Source organism: Macrobrachium rosenbergii, chromosome 2 (assembly GCF_040412425.1).
Source record: "Macrobrachium rosenbergii isolate ZJJX-2024 chromosome 2, ASM4041242v1, whole genome shotgun sequence".
Lineage (NCBI taxonomy): Eukaryota > Metazoa > Arthropoda > Malacostraca > Decapoda > Palaemonidae > Macrobrachium > Macrobrachium rosenbergii.
Window position 1 is genome coordinate 87,374,103 of NC_089742.1, and position 23,608 is coordinate 87,397,710.

The 23,608-nt window shown below is 38.4% G+C and overlaps 1 protein-coding gene across 1 annotated transcript in view; it reads right to left on the bottom strand.

The window, feature by feature from the left end:
* Positions 1–23,608, bottom strand: part of LOC136843480 (propionyl-CoA carboxylase alpha chain, mitochondrial-like) — a 194,564-nt gene that overhangs the window by 33,329 nt on the left and 137,627 nt on the right. The window contains exon 11 of the mRNA XM_067112019.1: positions 197–333. Coding sequence (XP_066968120.1) covers positions 197–333 — 137 coding nt within the window. The remainder of the gene's footprint in view (positions 1–196; positions 334–23,608) is intronic.

Here is a 23,608-nt window from a genome sequence, read left to right on the forward strand (position 1 = left end):
ATCTTTTAACAAGACACTTATTTAACACTGGTTCTAGGCAAGTTAAGTCATTTAGAAGATTTCATGAACTCCTTTCTTCTTAAAGAAACATCTACTGTACTTATATTTTAAAGCTGTGAAATTAGAAGAAAATACTAAAAAATTTCATTAGATTTTCATACAATACAGTAAAAAGATATGACTATGGCATGCTTACCGTATTCTGATCTCTCCAGCTGATCCCAATTTGATTAATTGGACAGTTTCTTCATTTCCATCTATCTGAGCTTCAATCAATGGAGAGGCTAGGTCAAAATTGCTGTTTACCATAATTTTTCTACCATCAATACTAACCTGAAATAATCAGTATATGCATTAGTATCTAAGATGCTACCTCATTCAAACACTAACATAATAACTTCTAAACATGTATGAATGATAAATTATTAATAAAAAATGGATAAACATAAGCAAAAAATAAAGGAAAAATGAGAATTACAAAACATGTTTACAAACAATGTTTAATTTAGTAAATTTCCTTAATATATCATAACGCTCAGCTCATGCACAATATTTAAACTTTATGTTAACTTGCATATTTTAAACAAAGACAAGTCTACTCTTAAGGTAGAAAAATGTTCATCACAAACAATTAGTTAGTTATAAATGATTTGTTTAACCAGACCTCTGAACTCTTTTAGGGTTCTTCTCGGGCTGGGAAAAGAATGGGGGAAAGAGTACATAAAAATTAAAACTAAACTAAAAAAAAAAAAAAAAAAAAAAAAAAAAAAAAAAAAAAAAAAAAGAGATTATATTTTACTTATCAATTTAATTTTGTTTAAGAAGAGAATGATATTATTAATTGAAAAGTTATTACCTTCTGCTAGAATATCCTTTATTGATTTATTTTGTAAATAAGTCTTTCTTTCATGATGCCATCTGGGACAGTCAATCAAGATGTGTTTGATTGTTACTGGGATGTTACATCTTTCACAAGTTATTGGGTTTGTGTGCGGAGTTGACATCAGATGACCATGTGGGAGTCTGGAGTGTCTATTCAGTCTTGTTAAAATAACCTCATTGATTCTTTGCTTTTGGGTAGAAGAATGCCACTTTTTAACTTCGTTCTTAATTTGTTTTAGTTTGTTTTGTGGGGGTATATTTGTCCAATCATTTTGCCAATCCCTATAAATTAAGGGTTTAACTGATGCTAGCCAGTCTGATATGGGGGCTTTCATAGTAGTTGGGGGGATTGTACAAGCCAATTTTGCAGCTTTATCTGCTTTCTCATTACCCTCAATGCCTACATGGGCTGGGATCCAACAAATTTGAATTTGAAGGCCGTTTGTAATTAACTGATGTATTTCCCGTTGTATATTTTGGACAAGGTGATTATTTGATTTAAATGATCCTATTGCTTCAATTGCACTTCTTGAGTCGCTCAATATGAGTGCTGAAGGAATTCCTTTTTTTGTTATAATCTTGAGAGCCAATTGTATGGCTGTTAATTCTGCTGTAAATACTGATGATATTAGAGGAAGACCCATTTGGATAGTTTTATCACTTGAATAGGCTGATGAGCCCACTCCACCTTCATTTTTGGATCCATCTGTGTAGATTATGAAGGGATTACCCTTCCGTCTTATGTGTTCCATGGCATGTTGATGGTACATTTCTGTGTTGGACATATATTTCTTTGAAAGATATGATGTGCATAGTTTTGCCCTTTTTAGTGTCCATGGTGTGACCAGATTTATTTCTTGGGTAAATTTGGGTATCATGTTATGTAAATTCAATAGATGATTAGTTTTTTTAGTAAATGAGTTTTGATTTGGGTTATTATTTGTATTTTGATTGAGAAATTTATTTGATGCAGGAGATGTGCCTGCTTGAAGGGATAAGCCTCTTCTTAAAGTAATTAGATCTCTGTAATATTTTAGAGGCAGCTGGCCTGCCTCTGCTAGATAGAGACAGTTGGAGATGAGCGGAAGGCTCCTGTACATATACGTACTCCTCGTGATGTAAAGCATCTAGAGATTTTAAAGTTGTTTCTGAGGCAGTTGAATAAATTGGACAGCTATAATTTATAATTGATAGTACTGTTGCATTGTATAACATTAACATTGTGTCTCGTCCTGCACCCCATTTGGTGTGTGAGATTTTCTTTAATAAAGTAAGGGCTTTAGATCCTTTGGCTTTGATATATTTGAGTGTTTCAATGTCTATCAAAATTTTCATTACCCGAGACCTGCAAATACAGTACAAGTTCAATAACACAAAATCAGCGGGACTCACTTGGTGCAGGAAAGAAAAATGCCAAACTAACAAGTAGCCCTTAAAAATATTAGTTAAACTAGAATAAAGTCTTAATTACCATAGGCTATAATTTTTTTTTTCATTAACACAGACCAGTTACAGTAAACGCCCGTATTCATGGGGATGCGTACCACACACCCCCGCGAATAGCTAAAACCAGCAAATACTTAGAACCCTTCTAAAAACACTTAGAACTGTCTATTCTGATAGTTGAAACACACACAAAACAAAATAAAAATGCTTATACAGGTATTATCCTACTTACAATGGGGTTAGGTTCCAAAAAAGACTATCGTTTGTTTGAAAAATGTAAGAAATACCAAAACATATCTCGAACATAGCCTAGCCAAAACTAGGGTATTCGGTACCATGTACTGTATACATATATGGCAGCCTTGCCTACACTATAAAATATATTCTTTACATACATGGTATAGTAATTATGATCATCAGCTAATTCTGGAGGTTCATGCAAAGTGACTTATGATAATTCAATACAAAGAGATATTGAATAACAAACAAGAATTAGCTTAGCCTACACTACGGTATATTGTATACATACACGGGAGCATAGCCTACATTATACTGTACTCTATATTCACATATCGTATCATACAAACGTCAACATAACAAATATGCATCTTTTCCATGGATCTTTTAAAATGTTATGCCTTAATTTGCTGTATCCAGTAATATTGTATATATTCTTATATTGCTTTTGTATTATAAATTGCAATCATAGCAATAAATGTTTGTCTGGAAATGTTTATGCAGCGTTTATTTTGCGCATTTAACTCGGTTCAGAGCGTTTTTCTTGCTTCTAGTTAGTGTAATTGAGTCTCTAGAGTCTAGATACTTTATTTATAAGGGGCAAGGTTATTTTTCGTTATACGAAGTGTTTTTAAGTCGAAATATAACTAAAATACATCTTGTTGTGAAATTAATTTATCTATTATTTTCGTTAATAATAGACAACGATTGAAGATGGCCGTTTGGGGGTGTTTGTTTTGTTTAAAAAAATTATAGATTCCGTTCGCTATTTTCACTTGATTTCATCATAATACAAGCTTTACGTATTTATCATTTATCGGCGTAAAAATAGTAGTACATTAAACCCCCGTATTTGCGTTCTCATGATTCGCGGACTCACGCATTCGCAGGTTTCTCTGTGGAACATATCTAGCCATTATTCGTGGAAAATTCGCCCATTCGCGGTATTTTTCACCGAGAAATATTCACTAATTACTGTATTTTCATATAATTTTTATGAATAAATGCACTTTTTGTGATAAAATTATTAAAATACTCAGGTATAAGCATTTTTACAGGGTTTTCTTGTGTTTAAACTATCAAAATGGGCAGTTCTAAGTGTTTTTCAGTATTCGCGGATTTTAGCCATTCGCGGGGGAGGGGGTGTGGTACGCATCCCTCACGAATACGGGGTTCACTGTAATGTGTTCTTTCATGCCCAGTAGTTTTGATGAAAATACTCTCTCCCATTTTAATTACGATCAAGTTTCATCCATGTTGCCGATGCACGATAATTTACAGTATAGTCATTAGCAGCTTGAACATTGTTATCTCAGCTTCAACTACAACTTGCAGCTTAAATTTAGCATTATATATCCTTGAGGATCTTTTATCCATACTGAATAAGGTTATAATGTAAAAATATATCAGTCCTATTCTACTTAACATCATTTGTGCCATAACCTACGGTAATTGTTTATTACCGTACGATGGTTGAAATACAGGTAAACGGTTGTTGTTATCCAATTCGGTTATTAGCAAAACAACAGTTTCTTGGTCGGCTGTTTATGGCTGTACGCATTTACGCAAGAGCATAACGTTACTAACAATACTTTTATCATTCTCTTTTACTTTTTAACTAGAAGATGGGATAAAAAGATGGAGGAAAAATTGTCTATTATAATTTGGTCTCTCTCACTGCCTGATTATGCTGCTGTCCGCGCCCGCACAAAATTTTAAAATATTTTATATAATATTGTCATATCGGTATTAATTGCTAACCCATTGCAGAATCGAACTATCACAAGGTGAATTATCGTAACTCAAGCATTACCTGAGTATTTAATAGTTTTATCACAAAAAGTGCATTTAGTCATGAAAATGAGATGAAAATACAGTATTTAGTGAATATTTCTCAGTGAAAAATACTGCGAATGGGCAAATTTTCCACAATAATAGGTAGATATGTTCCACAGAGAAATCCGTGAATACGTGATTCCATGATTTGTGAGAACGCGAATATGGGGGGGTTTACTGTATTACGTTTTATCAAGTGGTTTTTATCTGTGAATAACATTTAAGAACTATTATAATTTATAAAAAACATTGAAAAATTAAATATATATGGGAAAAAATGGTCACCCATGACATACTCCAAGCTAGGTAGTTAACCATTCACCTTCACATTACATATCTTTTTTTCTTTCTATCACTATATTGTATATTAAATATCGTAATTTTACCACTGTTTAATCAATCATACAATTAAATACAAAACTTATGTTGTACTTTTTAAAAATCCCTGTACAAGTGAATATGTATATGTATAGTCAACTATCCTAGCCTAGCCTCTTTCGAACGCACATGTGTGCGTCATCCATCAGAGGGAACAAGACAAAAACAAGAGCATCCCGTTTTCTCTCTCTCTCTCAAGGAACGCAACTTCTGCCATACAATATTTTTGTCTGTTTCTCCCTAATCATTGTTGTCTAGATTATGTATAATCACCACTACTTGCATTGCCATGCAAGCATTCTAATCATGTGCTCATAGCGTTCCACCGAATCTTCTGTATCAAACTGTATGTATGTTTCTGTTTGTGAAGACGTCAAACGTCTCGCCATTTCACATATATTATGCTACTGCATTGTATTCATTAATCTGTCTTGAATCTCATGCAATTGGCCATATGTGGAATTTCCTGGCCTTTCCATTGATATATGTTTTACCACTGTACATTTATTATGTCTCTCACAATCGCCATCTGTTTGTCTGCCGACAAATACAGATGTCCGTAGAAACTACTTTGCAGCTCGCACCAACCAATAACAACTTCGAAGATTCTGTACATTCATTCAGTAAGGAACCACCAATAAACCAGACAACACCCAGCCAGTATGTCACTCTATTTCATCCTTACAGCCTAAATGGAATCACTGTGTTTTCAGAGAGAGAGAGAGAGAGAGAGAGAGAGAGAGAGAGAGAGAGAGAGAGAGAGAGAGAGAGAGAGAGAAGAGAATAACTGCTTAGTAGTGAAGCATTACCACCAATACATCAACTGGGCAGATGAAGCTTAATTATGTTTGTTATATATTACATTTTTATTATAAAACTGTACTTGAACGTGTTTTCCATCTAATATTTCTTAACTATAATTATGCACATTAAATTTATGCTTTGTTAAGCATTTTATTACTGTATTAAATGAAATGGTTGCAAATACCACATGTATACACACATGCATCATAAAGACTTTGTTAAATACTTCCAGCACTATGCCCACATTTTTTCCAAATGGTTTGTTTCTGTTCTAACATCTTAGTTATTTTTTGCAAAAAATTTCAAAATATTTGTATGAGAGATAGTAAAGTACATATAGCAGGCACTGTACCTTGTTGAAGATGAAGCTCAGAAACAATCAGCAGACATACCAGAAACACAAATGTTTGGTATAGCTTAGTCTACTGTTCTAGTTTGTGCTTAGTCTTTTCTAATGAGAGTCCTTTTATAATGTGCTCCATAATATAACTATAACATTAAATGAAATTAAGTTTTCTTAACATCTTATACTGTTGTTAAATCACTATATTTCATAACCAGTTGTGTTTCTCTTTGTACTGCTTTGAGTGTTATGCTAAATGTATACACACACATCTCACATCAAGATTTCAATAACATGCAATATGTCATTTTTATAATAAAATAAAATTTTACACATACTTACCTGATAGTCATAATAGCTGTCGTCTCTGGCGTCTTGACAGAAATTCAAAAATTCAGCGGCAGCGTCGATGAGTTAGGTCACGTGATACCCCCTTCCCCTGGCCCCCTACAGGGAGTGAGTGGAACTACCCACCAATACACTCAGATGTTTATGCTACCCTTGCCCATGATTGGGGAGGAGGGTGGGTTTTGTATGACTATCAGGTAAGTATGTGTAAAATTTATTATTATAAAATGACATTTTTACACATATGACTTACCTGATAGTCATAATAGCTGATTGGCACATTATAGGCGGTGGGTTTATGGCAGGTAACACACTAAACAATATGTCAAGATTCAAAAAGAATCCCGGTAGTTCCTTACCTTCTGAGGTAGCTGAAGTCATTGGTACTGCCTTTTTTCATTGCTATCCTCAGTCGCACCGACAAGGTATATAGACCTGATTTGCCGAGTGCATGAGAGCTTACATGTAGTCGAGGGCGAACCGTGGACTATCATGCATAATAGATACTAAACGTGCCCCTGCTCTGGGCTTTAGCATCATCAACAACCTTCACTATAAAGGGTATCACCACTAAATATATAAACCCAATTCACCCTAAATATAACTGTAGGGCACTTCCAGACACACGTAGTGCCCCCAGACTTCCCAAAACCAACAAACCCATCTCAAGGCGAAAAATTAATAGGTTTCATTAGGAAGGAAAGACTTCCTATACCCCTTCCCCCAAAACCGTGCCAGTCACCATAAACGGGCCCAACGTTGAGCAATTTTCAAAAACTGTTTCAATTTCTCTTAAGTAATGCATGGCGAACACTGAGTTACACCTCAAAGGTAGCCTGCAAAATATTGTCTAATGACAAATTTTTCCGGTATGCCAAAGACGTAGCCACCGCTCTAACCTCATGGGCTCTCACTTTAAGCACTTTACAACGATCGGGATCCAATTCAGAGTGTGAGTCCATAATAATTTTTCTGAGAAAGAAAGCTAATGCATTCTTAGACATGGGTCGCCGGATCCTTTACGAACACCACAAATTTTTAACGTTGGACCTCTAATGTCTTTCGTCCTCTCGAGATAAAACTTTAAAGCCCTCACTGGACATAAAGTTCTTTCTAATTCTTCAGAACCGAGTAACTCTGATAGGCCTTTTAATTCGAAAGAACGCGGCCACGGTCTTGCAGGGCGCTCATTCTTAGCCAAAAAACCAACCATAGAGGAGCAAACCGCTTTCCGTCTGGAAAAGCCGACTCTTTTATCCAGAGCATGAATCTCACTAATCCTTTTCGCAGATGCATCAAGTGCAACTAAAAAATTGTCTTCATTGTTAAATCTCTTAATGAAATATCTTTCATAGGTTCGAATCTACTTGACATAAGCCAATGAAGAACTACGTCGAGATTCCAGGAAACTACTTTCTGAACATTTTGCTTAGTAGTATCAAACGACTTAATTAAATCTGTTAAGTCCTTATTAGAAGAAATGCCTACACCCCTATGTCTAAAGACAGAAGATAACATGGCTCTGTAGCCTTTAATGGTCGAGGACGAGAACTTTCTAATCCTATTCAGGAATAACAAAAATTCTGCTATCTCCAAAACAGAGGTTTTTGTAGAAGAGATTCCATTCTGCTTGCACCAATCTCTAAAAATAGACCACTTGGACTGATACAATTTTTCTGAAGAGACTCTCCTTGGTCTTGCAATTGCCTCAGCAACCTTTCGCGAAAATCCTTTCTGCCTAAGGATTAAGCTCGACAGTCTGAATCCTGTCAGATGTAGAACGGACAGATTCTTGTGGATCACCTTCGAATTTGGCTGTTTGAGTAGATCTATCCTCTCTGGCAGTATTCTTGGAAAATCCATCAGTAGATCTAAAAGGTCCGGAAACCAATCCCTCACCGGCCAGAAGGGTGCTATTAGTGTCATTCTGCAATTTACTTGTTCCCTGAACTTTGCCAACACTTGCCCTAAAATCTTGAATGGGGGAAATGCGTAAACTTCCAGATGAGACCAGCTCATTAACATTGCGTCTATTCCCCAGGCTCTTTCGTCCGGCACTGGAGAGCAGAATACGGGAAGACGGTGATTTTCGGCCGTCGCAAACAGATCTATCCATGGTTCTCCCCAAATCGTCCAAAGCCTCTGACAAATTTGGGCGTTCAGCGTCTACTCCGTAGGAAGTACTTGGTTCCTCCTGCTCAATCCATCCGCCCTGACATTCAGCTTCCCTTGAATGAAGCGAGTCAATATGTCTACCTTCCTTTCTTCTGTCCATAACCACAGATCCTTTGCTTTCTCGTAAAGGGAGAAAGAATGCGTTCCTCCTTGCTTTCTTATATAAGACAGTGCAGTCGTATTGTCCGAATGAACAAACACTGTCTTGTCCCTTACTATTGACTCGAACGCTCGAAGCCCTGAAAATATTGCTTCCAATTCTTCCTGATTTATATGCCAACTCTTCTGAATGCTTGTCCACTGACCTGAAGCCTTTTTCTGTCCCAATGTTGATCCCCAACCTAGGTCTGATGCGTCGGAGAACATCATCAGGACTGGGCTCTTCTTGTGTAGAGACAGACCTTCTTTCAGTCTCTCTACTGAATTTCACCAACTCAGATCCTCCTTGATCTCTTTTGAAATTGGAAACACAAACGAGTCTGGGAAGAGTTTCCATCCCAACTTCCTTTTAGGTAAAACTGAAGAGGCCTCATGTGAAGCCTTCCCAACTTCACAAACTTCTCCAACGAAGCCAGCGTTCCGAGGAGGCTCATCCACTCGTTTGCCGAACATTTCTCTTTCAACCAAAACTCCTGAATTCTCATCAATGCCGTCTCTATTCTCTTCTCTGACGGAGAAGCCCGAAAAGTCGCCGAGTTCATTGTTACTCCCAAATAAGTAATGGACTGCGATGGTGTTAGCTGCGACTTCTGAAAGTTTACAATAATCCCCAGCTCTTTCGCCAGAGACAGAGTTCTCTCTAAATCCTCCACACTTCTCTCTCTCTCTGCTTTTTAACAGCCAGTCGTCCAGATAAAAAACTATCCTTATCTCCTTGCTCTCTCAAATCTTTACAAAACTGTGGAGCCTCGCTCCCACATGTGTGTGGAGGTTGAAAACCTCATTTCTTGTCAGTCTCAGACTTCTTGATTGCTTTCGGAACAAAACGTCCTCTCCCTCTTGCTCTGGGATACGGTCTGGTAGCCGCTCTGCCCCGAAAGGACCGATCTTTAAATGAAGACGAAGACACTTGTTGTCTAGGAGTAACAGACCCCGCTTGTCTAGGCCTCCTGGTCGACTGAGCTAGAAGATCCTGCGTAGTCTTCTGTTGAAGAGAAGCCGCCACTTCGGAAATTAAATTCTGCGGGAATAGAAAACTTTTGTTCAGAGGCGCAAATAACAATGCAGACCTCTGTGCCTTAGACACTCCTTTAGCCAAAAAAGAGCAACACAACTCCCTCTTTTTTAACAATATAAACAGAAGGGAAGTGGAGAGTTCTGCTGCCCCATCCCTTACAGCTTTGTCAATGCATGACATTACTCCAGAAAGGTCTTCAAATTGGCCTTGATCTAAATCCAGTTCATTCAGTTTTCTACCCAACGCACCAAAAGCCCAATCCAGGAAACTAATAACCTCAAAGCTCTTGAATACACCATTAAAGAGCCTGTCCAGTTCAAGAGGCTAAAAATACCTTGGCAGCATTAAGAGCAGACCTCCTCGCCGAGTCAACAATGCCAGAAAAATCTCCTTGTGAGGAAGCTGACACTCCCAAGGAAAAACACTCACCAGTATTGTACCAGTTCCTCCTTCCTGAAAGAAGCTTAGAAGGAGGGATACAAAACTGCATCTTTCCAAGTTGCCTCTTCTCCTCCAACCACTCTTCAATCCCCTTCAAAGTCTTTCTTGAGGAGATTGATAAAACCAACTTGGTTATTAGAGACGGACGACTACTCGTGTCCTTAGCATACTGGGATTCCGGCGAAACTGGTACTGCTGGAGAGAAGAAATCTGCAAAATTCTGCACAAAAAATCTCAAAAGTTGCTTATAAGCAGAAGAAGGACTCTCCTTTTCTACTGCCTCCTCCTCCTCTTCTTCTCTTATTGGCAAATCTTCCTTAGAAGAAACTGGAGAAACCGCCACAGACCTCACTGCAGGCTCAACTTCTAAAACTTACACTTGATCCTGATTCTCTCCTACATTATCTCTTGAATGATTAAAATATTTAAGAATACTCTCCATCTTCTTTTCTAAAGAAGATAACACCTTCTGTTGTCTCTCAACTTTCTCAGTTAACAAGTCCTGATTCGAGGAAGACCCCGCAGGTGGCTGCAAGGCATGAACATGTACAGCAGCACGCAATAATGCGCTATTAGATCCCGGTCTTTCTCGAAAGCGCATGATGGGCTGGCGCCTCAGGCAGGAGTGCAGGACGGTTGGGCTCCATTGAACGCGCTCATGGCGGTCTGGCGCCACTGGCGACGCCCGATGCGCGCATGGCGATCTAGCGCCTCCCGATGCGGCGCATGGCGATCTGGCGCCACCTGAAGAGGCGCCTGGCGGTTTGCTGCTCCAGAAAGCGGCGCAAAACGCTTATCAGGCGAAGAAACAGCTCCTGGCGGTCTGGAGCCACAGAAAACGATGCCTGGATGTCAGGAGCCACTGGATGCGGCGTATGGCGGTCTGGCGCCATCGAAAAAGACTTAACGCTGATCTGGAACCCCGAATGCTTCGCCTGACGGTCTTGAATATTCTGACGTTCTGGATCTAAAGAACGAGGCGCTTTGAAAACTAGAAACCTGTTTCTCCTCCACTAGAAAGTTTCTTTCAATCTTTCTACCTTTTTCCACTGATCTTTTCACTTTACTTTTATAAACTGGGAAGAGAAACTCTCCGGAGAGTCCCAATAACTAACCCGGGCTCTGGATCGACCTCTTGCAACACCCTCTTCTTGAACCTCCCAGGAGACACACCTCTAGACCTTTCAGCGGTCTACTTCTTCTTTAAAGGCGCCAATCTCTCTTACGAGACCTCTCTTCGCTAGACTCACTCGAAGAGAGATACTTCCTCTGAACACCTTTCCAATGGCATTCCATGACATCCTGGGAGCGTTCTACAGGACTGTCTGAGGGGGCGACTGCTCGGGAGCAAGACCCCCGCGCCTCCCTTGGACTTTCGACTTGTCTCCTCCCAGATACAGGGGAGTATGACAGAGGTCTCGGTCTAGGAGAGCGACGGGGCCGAACAGCCACCTCCTCCACTGCACAAACACTTTTCACTTTATCACTGGCAATTACTTCCACAGCAGCACCCAACTTTTCAATTGCCGACATCACAGTAGAGAAACGATTCTCAAACTCTACCTTAAGACTGGCAACAGTTTCGGGTTCCGGGATAATAGGGTCTGGGTTAGGAACGGGTTCATTAGTCGGACATATGTTAGAAACAGACAAAGATAATTCTGCATTACTACTTCTAGAAATGACAGACGAAGCCCTAATAGCGGCTTTGCGCTTCTTATCCTTGTCTAATTTCCTGAGATAGCTAGCTAAATCCTTCCACTGCTTCTCAGTCATACTATTACATTCTACACATGTTAGTGATGAAGTACAGACTTGCCCTCTACAATTAACACATACAGAATGCGGGTCCAGTCTAGCTGTTACTAGTCTAGTTTTACAGCCTTTGCTGCAATACCTAGCCTGACTCGAACCCGTGTCCGACATCCTAGACTGAATATCCAAAAAAAGCTAAATTATCAAAAACTATTTATAATTAACAACTATCAAAAACAACTGCTCAACTGAGTACATCACCAAGATTCCAAAGCAAACCGATGACTTCCTCAGAAAACGAATTCCTACCGGAGCAAAAATTCAACCGTGTTACGGTTAAATCGGCAGAAAACATCTGACTGTATTGGTGGGTAGTTCCACTCACTCCCTGTAGGGGCCAGGGGAAGGGGTATCACGTGACCTAACTATCGACGCTGCCGCTTAATTTTTGAATTTCTGCCAAGACGTCAGAGACGACAGCTATTATGACTATCAGGTAAGTCATATGTGTAAAAACACTTTTTTTTTAAGAAGTTTTGTTTCTTTCTTGAAATTATATTGTTGTACAGAACTTGTAATAAACATTCTTAGAGAGAGAGAGAGAGAGAGAGAGAGAGAGAGAGAGAGAGAGAGAGAGAGAGAGAGAGAGAGAGAGAGAGAGAGAGAGAGAGAGAGAGAGATGCAAGCACACACACAAAACACATACACAGACAATAAGACTACTCATCTCAAATGGACTTTGTGCTGCAAACTGACGTTATGAATAAAATACAGTACAGTACACTGAAACGAATTCAAATGGTATTGAAACAGCTTGTATTACATTTTTGAACACACATTCACAGACAAACAATGCTCTTTCACATACAAATAGTTTTAGTTATCATTATACCTTATGCAATTTTGCATTTAGTTATACTTTAATTGACATCATGTGCAGTGCACTTGTTTTTTCAAATATTATTATTGTACTCAACTGTAGCTAGCTACAGAAGTTGCTGATACTACCGAACATATACGCACATATTCACTGTACAAAATCTTTGTAAAATAAATAATACATTTCCAATATTGTTTGTTTCTTATCTGACATATTAGTAATCTACAGAATCATTACTAGAGAAAGTGAATGAATGAAAATGTCTGTTTTAATTTAGCTGCGGGTTGATTAATGATAAATACAATTCATTCTAAAAACAGCACACACTAGAAAGATCAACAAAAAAATGTGCACAAACCATAAACACAGTAGTTTTTATTTTCATTACGCTTATATGTATGTACTTGCAGCATGTAAACCTGCCACATACAGTAGCTCACTGAGATAGAGGATTAAAGCGTCGAGCTTACCCCGCTATAAAAGAAACTCCGATATACCACTGTATATATACATGAATGTATCTTTTTGCCATAAAGTACAGGTATATTTATACCCTGTACCCCTTAAACTACTGTACAATGCTTATAACTGCTTATTTTAACAGTTCACTGCCTAATTTAATTGTTCAAACCAAAATATACCGTGAATTATCGTACTAAAACAATTTAATATTTCAAACAAAAATAGACCCCAAACCACCATCCTAAAACACCAAAGTCATCTTAGATTTCCCTCCTAAAACTGTTACTCTTAAGTATATGCACCCCTAAAGCACTTACAACAATCATTTACTAATTTTAAATTATTAATATTAATGTAAACACAGCAAAATACCTATAAAATGTTTAATAAAAATTAAATAAATCTTTAATACAAATTAAATAAATGTCTGACAGAAGTGCGACAACTAATCGAGTTATTGTTTTTTCTCATGGTACTGAAGTCGTTCCTTTTTTTTTTTCTATACAGTATATTTATATGAACAAACAGTAACCGTAAAGTGAGCTAAAAGCCTTATGATTAACCTGTTAAGCGTCACCAATGGCATATCTCGGTTGGCCGCATCCCATATCACATCTTCAACAGAGTAACACATCCCACCTCTTTAAAGGATGGTGTGCTACTGAATTCAGAGGCAAAATGCTCTTCCCTCTTTTAAATATTGTAGGAACGTCAGTTAGTAACACTTTGAGGTGAATTAGAGGTAAAAGGCAACTTTTTTTTGTAGGGGAAAGACAGTCTGACAAGAAGACAACGATCTCTAGCTTCCGCTACGCTTCTGGCGTTCATTGGTAAACAACTGATTTCTTTTTGTTTGATCCCATTTTTCCCACCATAGTGAGCGATCTAAAGTGAAAGAAATATCTTTTGCCTGAAGAGATATTATCACTACTCATTGCAGAGAATGATGATGACTACTATAAAAGGAAATAACAACACCTTTTCCATAATCAGCACAAAAAGAATACTTTTTAGAATTTTTTTTAATGACAAAGTCATGGAGCAAGTTGTAGCAGTTATGAACAGATTTTCCATCCAGTTTCTAGATGAATATATAGAAAGTTTGCTTACAATATCAAGTGCACTAAAATGGTATGACAAATGAAAATGAAATGAAACAGTTCATTAATCTACTGGCTCTATCTTTCAGGGAATGGCATTCGAAAGAAGAATTTTTTCCCTTTTATGTTTCATGCTTATAATCTTTAGGATATAAAAATGCAAAATAAATTCTTTCATCTTTTTGTATTCTACATTATTTTTTTATCCTAATATCTTTATACAAAAATCAATATAAATTTAAAAAAGAACACATAAAAAAGCATAAAAATTAGCATAGACCAAATGACCACTCTGTAAGCATGAAAATGTGACGATACAGGAGTGGCGACGTCTCTCATAAAGGACGCTTAACAGGTTAATATAACCTGCAGGACAGTATATAGTACAGTACTGTAAAGTAAAATTCCAGTGTACTGTAAGCATAAATATGTATTCATGTGTGGGTGATGCGCTTTCTCCCTCACTCAAACATCCAGAGGCGAAAGCCCTCAAATTGATATTTCCATTTCACACCGATATATCCGGAAGGACGATATACCATTCTCCGTTATCCATGTAGGCAATGGAACGAAGGGTGGTGAATTAAAGTCAGAGGTTCGTTATTCTTTATACTCCCATATATTAATGACAGACAGGCACTAACAGGAAAGCGGAAGGAAGTCTCATGCTTGTTGCTTTTCAGCGGCCACTCAACTGCAACTGCTTATGCATCGCACTTGGCGGGAACAATCGTGTTGTTGTCATATATAATTGCTATGTTGCCAGGATGCATAATCAAGCTAGTGGTCTTACAATGCGTATAATGGTTTAAGCACTGATGCAGGATAAATGATAAAGTAAACATAAGCATTGATGCAGGATAAATGATAAAAGTAAATGTATATGGATGCATTTAAGTTGTACATAATGTGTGACTGTGCAACAGTAATGATATTTAATATCTATACAATGTGGTGGTGCATTTATTTCAAAATTAATGTTGGCCACAGTTCAAAAACAGGTTTTGACATAGGAAAAACCTGTTTTTGGTAGTTGCTATTGAGTCCTCAAGGAGTTACCCCTGGTGTGCCAGTGCTCCACAGTGACTAGACTAGTATCAAAGAAATATTTTTCTAGCCTGGTCTGGGTATTGTGTCGTAATGAAAACACTATGGCACGTGATAGAGTATAATGGACTCAAAGCTAAGAGGGCATTTTCCCTTATCTTCAGCGAAGCTGAACCCATTTTTCCTACGCCAAAAACTGAAAGAAGTGACTATTATGCATGTGCGTCTGCTATCTTGTTTACGACCAGGGCAGGCAAAAGACCAGCTCCATTACTCTCTGCTGGTCAATGTAGGATGATCCCTTGCCCAAATCCCAAGCTTGTTCGTCAAGGAAGAGGGAGGGTTTTCAGGACTCAACAGCGACTACCAAAAATAGGATTTTCTTACGTCAAAACCTGCTTTTTGATAGTGAAGTCGCTTGTTTCGTCCTCAAGGAGCTTTACAAAAGATATTGACAGGTGACAAAAGGCTTAAGCTCTCAAAACAAAAACATTTCTGGTCCGAGGTCAAGCCACAAGTTCCAAGCCCCATTCCTTATTCTAAAAAAGCTTTTGGGGTTTTGGTAACAAGAAATGAGAAACTAAAAAAGAACTTGCATTTTTAGGGTGAAGTTCTGTAGTGACTTACCTAAGCATCATGGATGTGGTTGCAGTCTTGTCACATCTTCCCCAGCAACAGTCAGCATACTCACCTGTTAGGAAGACCCCTGGTTTCCTATTGTAGATCCTATGGGGTCAGGACTAAACATACTTCCTAATGATATGCAGTGTAGACGAATTCGTTCAAGCTCATGGCAGTAAAGTTTTAAGAACACTGTCTCTGATGCCCACCCTGTGCTTTCGGAGACTTCTTTGAAAGAGAAATTTTTGAAGGTCAACGACGTACTTACTTTCCAAATATCATGTGACCTAGGAAAGGAGTGTGGGTTTACCTTTTTAATGAGGGACACTAAAATTATTCTTAGCCCTCTAGGTAAACCTTAAGTGCTTGAACTGGGCATAATGTTTTGTCTACTAAATGGAGTTTTCTTATAAGAATAGATTTCCTTCTTAAAGGATTCTCATTCTTGACCATGAATGATGGGCCAGGGGACAATAACAATTGATTATTAGCAGTTTGTGTGATATATCATCCCCGTCTTAGAGCCCAGTTCACTAATATGGCCTCCTGACACTAATGCAATCAGGAAGATCACCTTTTGTAGCATGTACGTTGTAGTTGTATTGGGTCTGCTGAATTGAGGGGTACATAAAAGTCTAAGTACTTTGTTCAGGGACCAAGTAATTGGAAGTCTTTTGGGAGCGGGTCTTTGTAGTGCAAAAGACCACAGAAGGGAAGTAACAACTTCTATACTGGAGTCAATCCCAAATCCATAAAGTAATGGCTCTGTTAATGCTGCCTTGTATGCCATGATTGTTGTAACTGCAACACATTTGTCTTCAAAGAGGTATATCAAAAAATTTAAGTGTTTCTATAGAAATTTCAACTTGGCTCTCAGTATAGATATAATCTAATCATATCTTCCATACGGACTGGTATTGCCGGATAGATGAAGTCCGTAATTTTTAAACTACGTACTTAGCAATGTTGGGCGAGTAATTTTCAGTAGACATTATTTAAAAAATCCACATGTAAAGGTCTCAGCTCAGAAAGGAGGATGCGTAAACGACTTTCCCCTCCTACTTTCTGGGACAGAACAACAGACGATAGTGGAATTAATCTTTCCAACCGTTGTTGAAGTGATAGGAACCAATGCCTGGTCGGCCAATTTGGGGCTATTAAGTAAGCTGTTCCCTTGAAGGTTAGGAGTTTGCTCAAAACCTTCAAAATCTGGGACAATGGAGGAAAAAGATATATTGTCCTCCACTTGTTCCAGTCCTGTAGGAAGGCATCTCTTGCTATTGCTTGATTGTCCAAGTTTGGAGACACATAAACTGGGAGTTTGTGATTCTTGTATGTGGCGTACAGGTCCACTTCTGGTTGTGGAAGCATGTTGGCTATTGTTTGAAAAGAGTGGTTGTCCAACATCCACTCTGTTGAGACTGTCGTTTTCCTTGATAGAGAGTCTGCTATTACACTGAGAGACTCTGTGAGGTGAATTGCAGACAGGTGCCACTTCTTTATTTGTGCCATCCAAAGGATGGCTAGCATTACCATGTTGAGAGGAGGTGAACGTGATCCTGATCTCTTGATGCAGGACATTGCAGTCGTGTTATCTAGAACCAACAGAATATGTCTCTCTTCTAAAGGTTTGAATTTTTTGAGACAAAAAGACCCAACAGTTCCAGGAAATAGATATGACACTTCCTCAGAGTAGCTGACCACCTCCCTGCCACCTGACGATCCTCCCAACGTCCTCCCCAACCTGTCAACGAGGCATCTGTGTGTATTGTCACTCTTACAGATGGAGGAGTCAGGGTGACCTGTTTTGCCAAAGATGCCTTCCAGGTCCAAGGCCAAAGTATCTCCTCAACTTTCTGATCCTTTCGGTGAGATCGGTCTCACATCTTTTTTCTTGCGTGCCATAGCCAAAATTTGTTCACATTTTTCAATTGCATTCTAACTATTGGATCTATTATTGATGCAAATTGCAGCAGACCCATCATGCATTCTAATTGCAGTCTGAAAACTCTGGGCTGTGCTAAGAACCTTTTGAGATTTTCCTTATTCTGTTCTGAGTTTTGATGGGGAGAGACAACAGGCCCTGAAGAGTATCCTAACTGTCCCAGCCACTGACAGCATCTGCTGGCCGCGAGGTGGGATTTTTTCCAATTTATTATAAAACCTTTTGACTGGAGTCTGTTGACCACTGGTCTTAGGTTTTTCAAGCACTCTTTTCTTGTGGACCCCCAGATTAACCAGTCATCTAGGTAAGTTAGTAGATGTATTCTTTCTTTCCTGAGTTCCCAGACAACTACTGTTGCTAATTTTGTAAAAATTCTTGGGGCAATGTTTAGCCCAAAAGGCATGACTCTGAACCTGTACGTCTCTTTCCCTATCCGGAACCCTAGGAAGGGGCAAAAGGGAGCAGCAATAGGGACATGACAGTATGCGTCTTTCAGATCTATAGAAACTGTCCAAGCCCCTTTTGGAATGACTGAACGTACTTGGGCAACAGGAGTCATCCTAAACTTTTGGCAAACAATGTACTTGTTCAATGTTGATAGGTCGAGGATCACTCTTCATTTGGAAGAATCCTTTTTGGGAACAGTGAAGAGACATTATTGGTGGTGAATATACGTGTTTCTCTATGGCACCTTTTAACAGGGCCTCATGCACGTAATCTTTCATTGAGGGGTTTGGTTCTTGAAAGAACCCTTTAAAGGAAGGGGGGTGGGGAATGGGACCATTTCCACCCCAGCCTGTTGAGAACAATGCTGTGTCCCCAAGGAGAAGACTTCCATTCCCTGTAGTGTCTTTGAAGCCGACCCCCGACCAAACAATTCCTATTGATATCACCCTCTTCCTCTACCTTTTCCCTTGATGGGCATTCTGGGCATTGCTTTTCCTTTTTCCTTTGTAAGACAGTTTCTGGACCTTGTGAAATAGATGTCCTTGTTGCTGTCCTTTTGAAAGGGGTTGTCCCTTCTGACCACCTACCTGTTTATGAGGAAAAGTTTTGGAGGTAATTGCAGGCTTATATGGTTTTTGATCAAGGAGAGCCTTCTTTGAATTGATTAAAGGGAAATTTCAGGTTTTTTGTTTCCTGAATTCTCCTTTTCCCTGAAGAGTGTACACTGTACAATTCTGCTGGCATGCTTGCTTGTTGACTTGAATTACAACAGATTCTTCAAACAGGTCCTTACAGAAGGGGTTAGACTTTTATAAAGCAGTCACATTGGGAAGTGACTTGCTGGAGCCTTCCAATGTTTCCATTCATGCTTTTAAGCACCAGTTTAAAAAGTCACAAAGTGCCTTCCATAGGGTTCTCATGAGACTTTTAGCTACAAACAGCAATAAGTGTCCTGGGATCTTCTGGAAGCCTTTTGGTGGCAACTTCTAGCAAGGTGGAAGAGGTTAAGATACCAAGGAGAAGTCCTAGCATGGAATTCTGATGAAGCTGTCTTATCTGAGATTCTTCTCATAGGGGACCCAAATTGCTGAGTAGCAACATCAAGGAGAGCTTTTTCCTTTCAAAAGGGATTTGAAGTGTTTCCCATTCCTTGGTGTTTTCTAGTCACTGCATAATTCTGAAAGTTTGTCTTCACATGGTTAATTATTTTAAAGGTGAAGGGTTAGAAGGCTGGAGGTACTTGGTGAGCAAGGTGGGTTTTATTCATAATGAGAGTATAGATCCACCTACCGCTGACCTGGTAAAGGGTGTCATCTATAGCTTTTATTGCTGTATTTCCACATAAAAGAACTGTTTCCTTTTGAGGTTTCTCCATGTCCGGCAATGGTGGTATCAGGCGCCATTCTCTATTAGGAAATGTTGCCCTGTCTCTAAACTCCACATGTACAACTTCAATCATGGTTTTTCTCTCATGAATTAGATACTTATCATCAGGAGAGAAAATACACATTGAAGCGTCTTGCCAAGGATTATCAGTATCATCAGGGGAGAATATTGGAGCCCCTGTTATGTTCTGACCTGAAGCTTTATAGTCTGAACTGGCCTTTTTCTTGGCTCCAGTTGGAATTCTAACTTTGGATCTTGTTTGGTCAGAGTTTTTTCCATTCTCCCTTTTTGATTAAAGGATGCAGTACTTTTATACTTTGGAGTGTGATTCACCAACTTGATTTCTTTAATTTCCTGTTCCGGAATCATGCAATATGTCCATTATATATTGCTGTTCTGTGGCAAGGGTATCTTTGATATTACTCGTAATTTCCGTATGGAACTGATCAAATGCTGTAAACTGTGTATCCCTTTGGGAGGAGCTTGCGTAATCTGACTGAGCATCCACAGCTGAACTGTGACTGTCCGTTACCCAGGGGCAGAGGTCCTGGGTGAGTTACTATACCCCTCCAAAAATGTAGTAATTTCATTTGGGGTTAAGTGAATCCTTGTATCCCTTTTGGGGGAAGAATCCTGATCAGCTTCTGAAATGGGGGACTGAATTCCTTCTGGAAAGTTTCTCCCATGGTTAGCTGAAGGTTGTGTCCCTGATCCTTCTGGGTTCAGCAAGATCATTTCGGTAGCAATATCAACTTCATTTGTAAGAAAACCATCTCCAAGAGGAACTTACTCTATTTCCTACGCAGGGTTAATCTGGGAGGTATTGGAGACTGATGTTACTGGGTTATGGTCCAAATAAATATTTCCTGCCAGAGTTCTGCTGGAAAGATATAATCTCCCCTTCCTCCCCCTTGCCGAACCCTAGGACCCATCGTGACAGCTTAAAATGAGCTGTTTCATCCTTAAAACCTGCTGCCAAGAGCACACTGCAAATATCGCACGTATCTGGTGACCAAGCAAATTTGTCTTGTTTTTTACAAGGACTATGCTCATGGCAGGTGGAATGGGCCATACCAACTGGCAAAAAGCAAACCGAGCAATTTGCTATGGAATACTTGAGCTGAGGGTCCTGCATAATGGTGGCCCTATAGAGAAAGAACCAAGTTGTTATTAGAAACTAATTTAATTAATAAAAGTTGTTTTTAATAACAGACACTTTTGTAAAACCCTGTATCGTTAGCATATTACATCTTACAAGTTAGTTTGATTACTAGTGTGTAAATGTAATATCTTTTATAAAATATCCAAGGTAACTTCAACCATTTAGGCTTACGTTAATTCTGACACCATATAAGGCTGTATTACTTAAACTGTTAGTTCTTTTGCAATGGCTATGGGATATTTTAATTCTAAATTGTCATGCTATATAGGCTAATCTTCTATGAACTAATTTGTTTAATAACTAATCCAAGCTACTGTTTTATATGGCTTCGGTTAATCCTTCTAGTTTAATCTACATTGATCTAAGCATACAATTAAGATTTCTTAGAGGATTCTTGCTTAACCTATTCTAAGCCGCTCCTTTTTCTAGGTTTATTTAAAAACCTATGGATATAAGCTATATAAAAATTAATCCTCTTATAATCTAGTTTTTTGTTTTATGTAGCTGAGACTACCCTTTTGTCTGATACTCAGCCATGCTGTCTCTAAATTAACAATAGGAATATTCCCCTAAAAAGGGATTTCTACTTAATCTGGTTAGGCTATTGCCTGTTCCAGGTTTATATCACCTGTAAGGGTACAGGCTTCATAAGACCTTACCAGTGTTAATGATCCTAGAATACTGTTTATATGTACTCCTAGGCTTATTTGTTCTTTCTTAAGACTAGTATAGGATATTACCTAATCCAGATTTTTATAGATCACACTTAAATGTATAGGCTATATAAAACCAACAACTTACTAATATGTAAACTCATAGTTAGCGTACTATTTTTGTCTAATCCAGGTTGTTGTTTGCATATAATCCTAGATTATTTGGTCTACTATATAAAATAGTAACCCAATAATGTATAACCTTATTAGGGTATCACTTACTCTAATCTAGGATACTGCCTAATCTGGATTATTTAATTCACAAGGGCATGGTTACGTAAAACACAATTGCCTTAGTATGTAGCCTAAAGGCTAGGCTACCATCTCATCCGGCACAGGTTACTATTTTTATCTAGTCCTAGGTTACATGGTCTAGGAAAATGATTGTCCAATAATGGGATGTTTTGTAAAAGTTTATCACCTAACCTAATACAGTATAAGATACTGCCTAGTCCTGGATTATTGTAGATATTACTTGAGTATAGAGGCTATATAAATGGAAAATTTCAGTAGCCTGTTTATCAAATTCTAGGGTCCTTGGTGTAAACTAAGCTGTTGCCTAGGTCCATAAAAGAACATGTCTTGAAAGGTTCTCGCTTATATTAATTTAGGTTACTAACTAATTCAGGTTATTTAAATCACCTTTAGGACATGTAATCCTAAGTTATAAGCCACACACAACATCTACTGTAGTTAAATTATTCACACTGAATTTGCTGGGCTACCATCTCATGTAGGCTGCGCCTAGGCTATCGTAGACATCGTTATCTGAAATGACTATCTAAATTAATAACAAATTGTGGAACATTTCTTAGTTAAAACTTCTAAATAGAATGGTAAAAAATTCAAACTTTTGGGGGCTTTCGCAAATACAGTAACAGAGTTCATGAGAGAGCACTAACCTGGTTTCTGGATTTCGTACACAAAAACATTTGTTCCACAGTTTAAACTATCAATTTTTAACTGGAGCTCAAAAATAAGCACTTAACTTTCAAGTTTAGATGTTTCCATTATTCCCGCTGATGAAAAAATTTGAATCAAAGAGATTTTGTGAGGAGCACTGAAACATCGTGCATGTAGTTTAAACTAGCAGAGGGTAATGGTGCTGGTCTTTTGCCTGCCCTGGTCGTAAACAAGATGGCAGACGTGCATGAGCAATAGTCGCTTCTTGCAGTTTCTGACGTAGGAAACACTGGGTTCAGCTTTACTGAAGATAAGGGGAAAACGCCCTCTTACCTTTGAGTCCATTATACTCAATCACATGTCAGTGTTTTCATTACGACACAATACCCAACTACAAGATCAAGCTAGAAAAATATTTCTTTGATACTAGTCTAGTCATCATGGAGCGCCGGCACACTGTGGGGGGTAACTCCTTGAGGACAAAACAAGCAACTACGCTATCAAAAAGTTAATTTTATCAATAAGGATTTGCATAATATATTCTAGCTTTGTGCCTCGCTGTCAAGAAGTTTTGAATGTGCACTTCACATATTGTGAAGTACCTCTGATATCTGAGCCTAGCAATTCCAGATATCAGGAAAGTGGATGGTAATCCATCATTTAAACAATGGCTATTACTTGCTAAATTAAGCTGAATGAGAAACTGTTGTCATAAAATCATCTGGAAGTGTGAAACTCAAACTATAAGGGGTAAAATCTTTAAAATGCAGCAGTTGGCAGCTTTACTCTGGAAAGGGACTTTTTGACCCAACTGCTATAGTACCAGGTTTTCCAGACTAAAGGGTGCCCATACACTGGACTTTTACTATATTATGAAAAGTACACTACTGGAAATGTAATAAAACAAAAAGTACTCAAAGGGTATGCAAATAAATATATATACAGTACTGTATACAATACATATACTGTTCTGTAATGAAAACATAAGTAAACACCTGGCAATTAAAACTCATTATTTTTGAGCCATGGAGGAAAGCGAAAGGAAACATGTGAGTAAACAACATATGCATTCAGCCAGCAGTAAATTTGACATAATCTATAAACTCACATCTGAACAAAA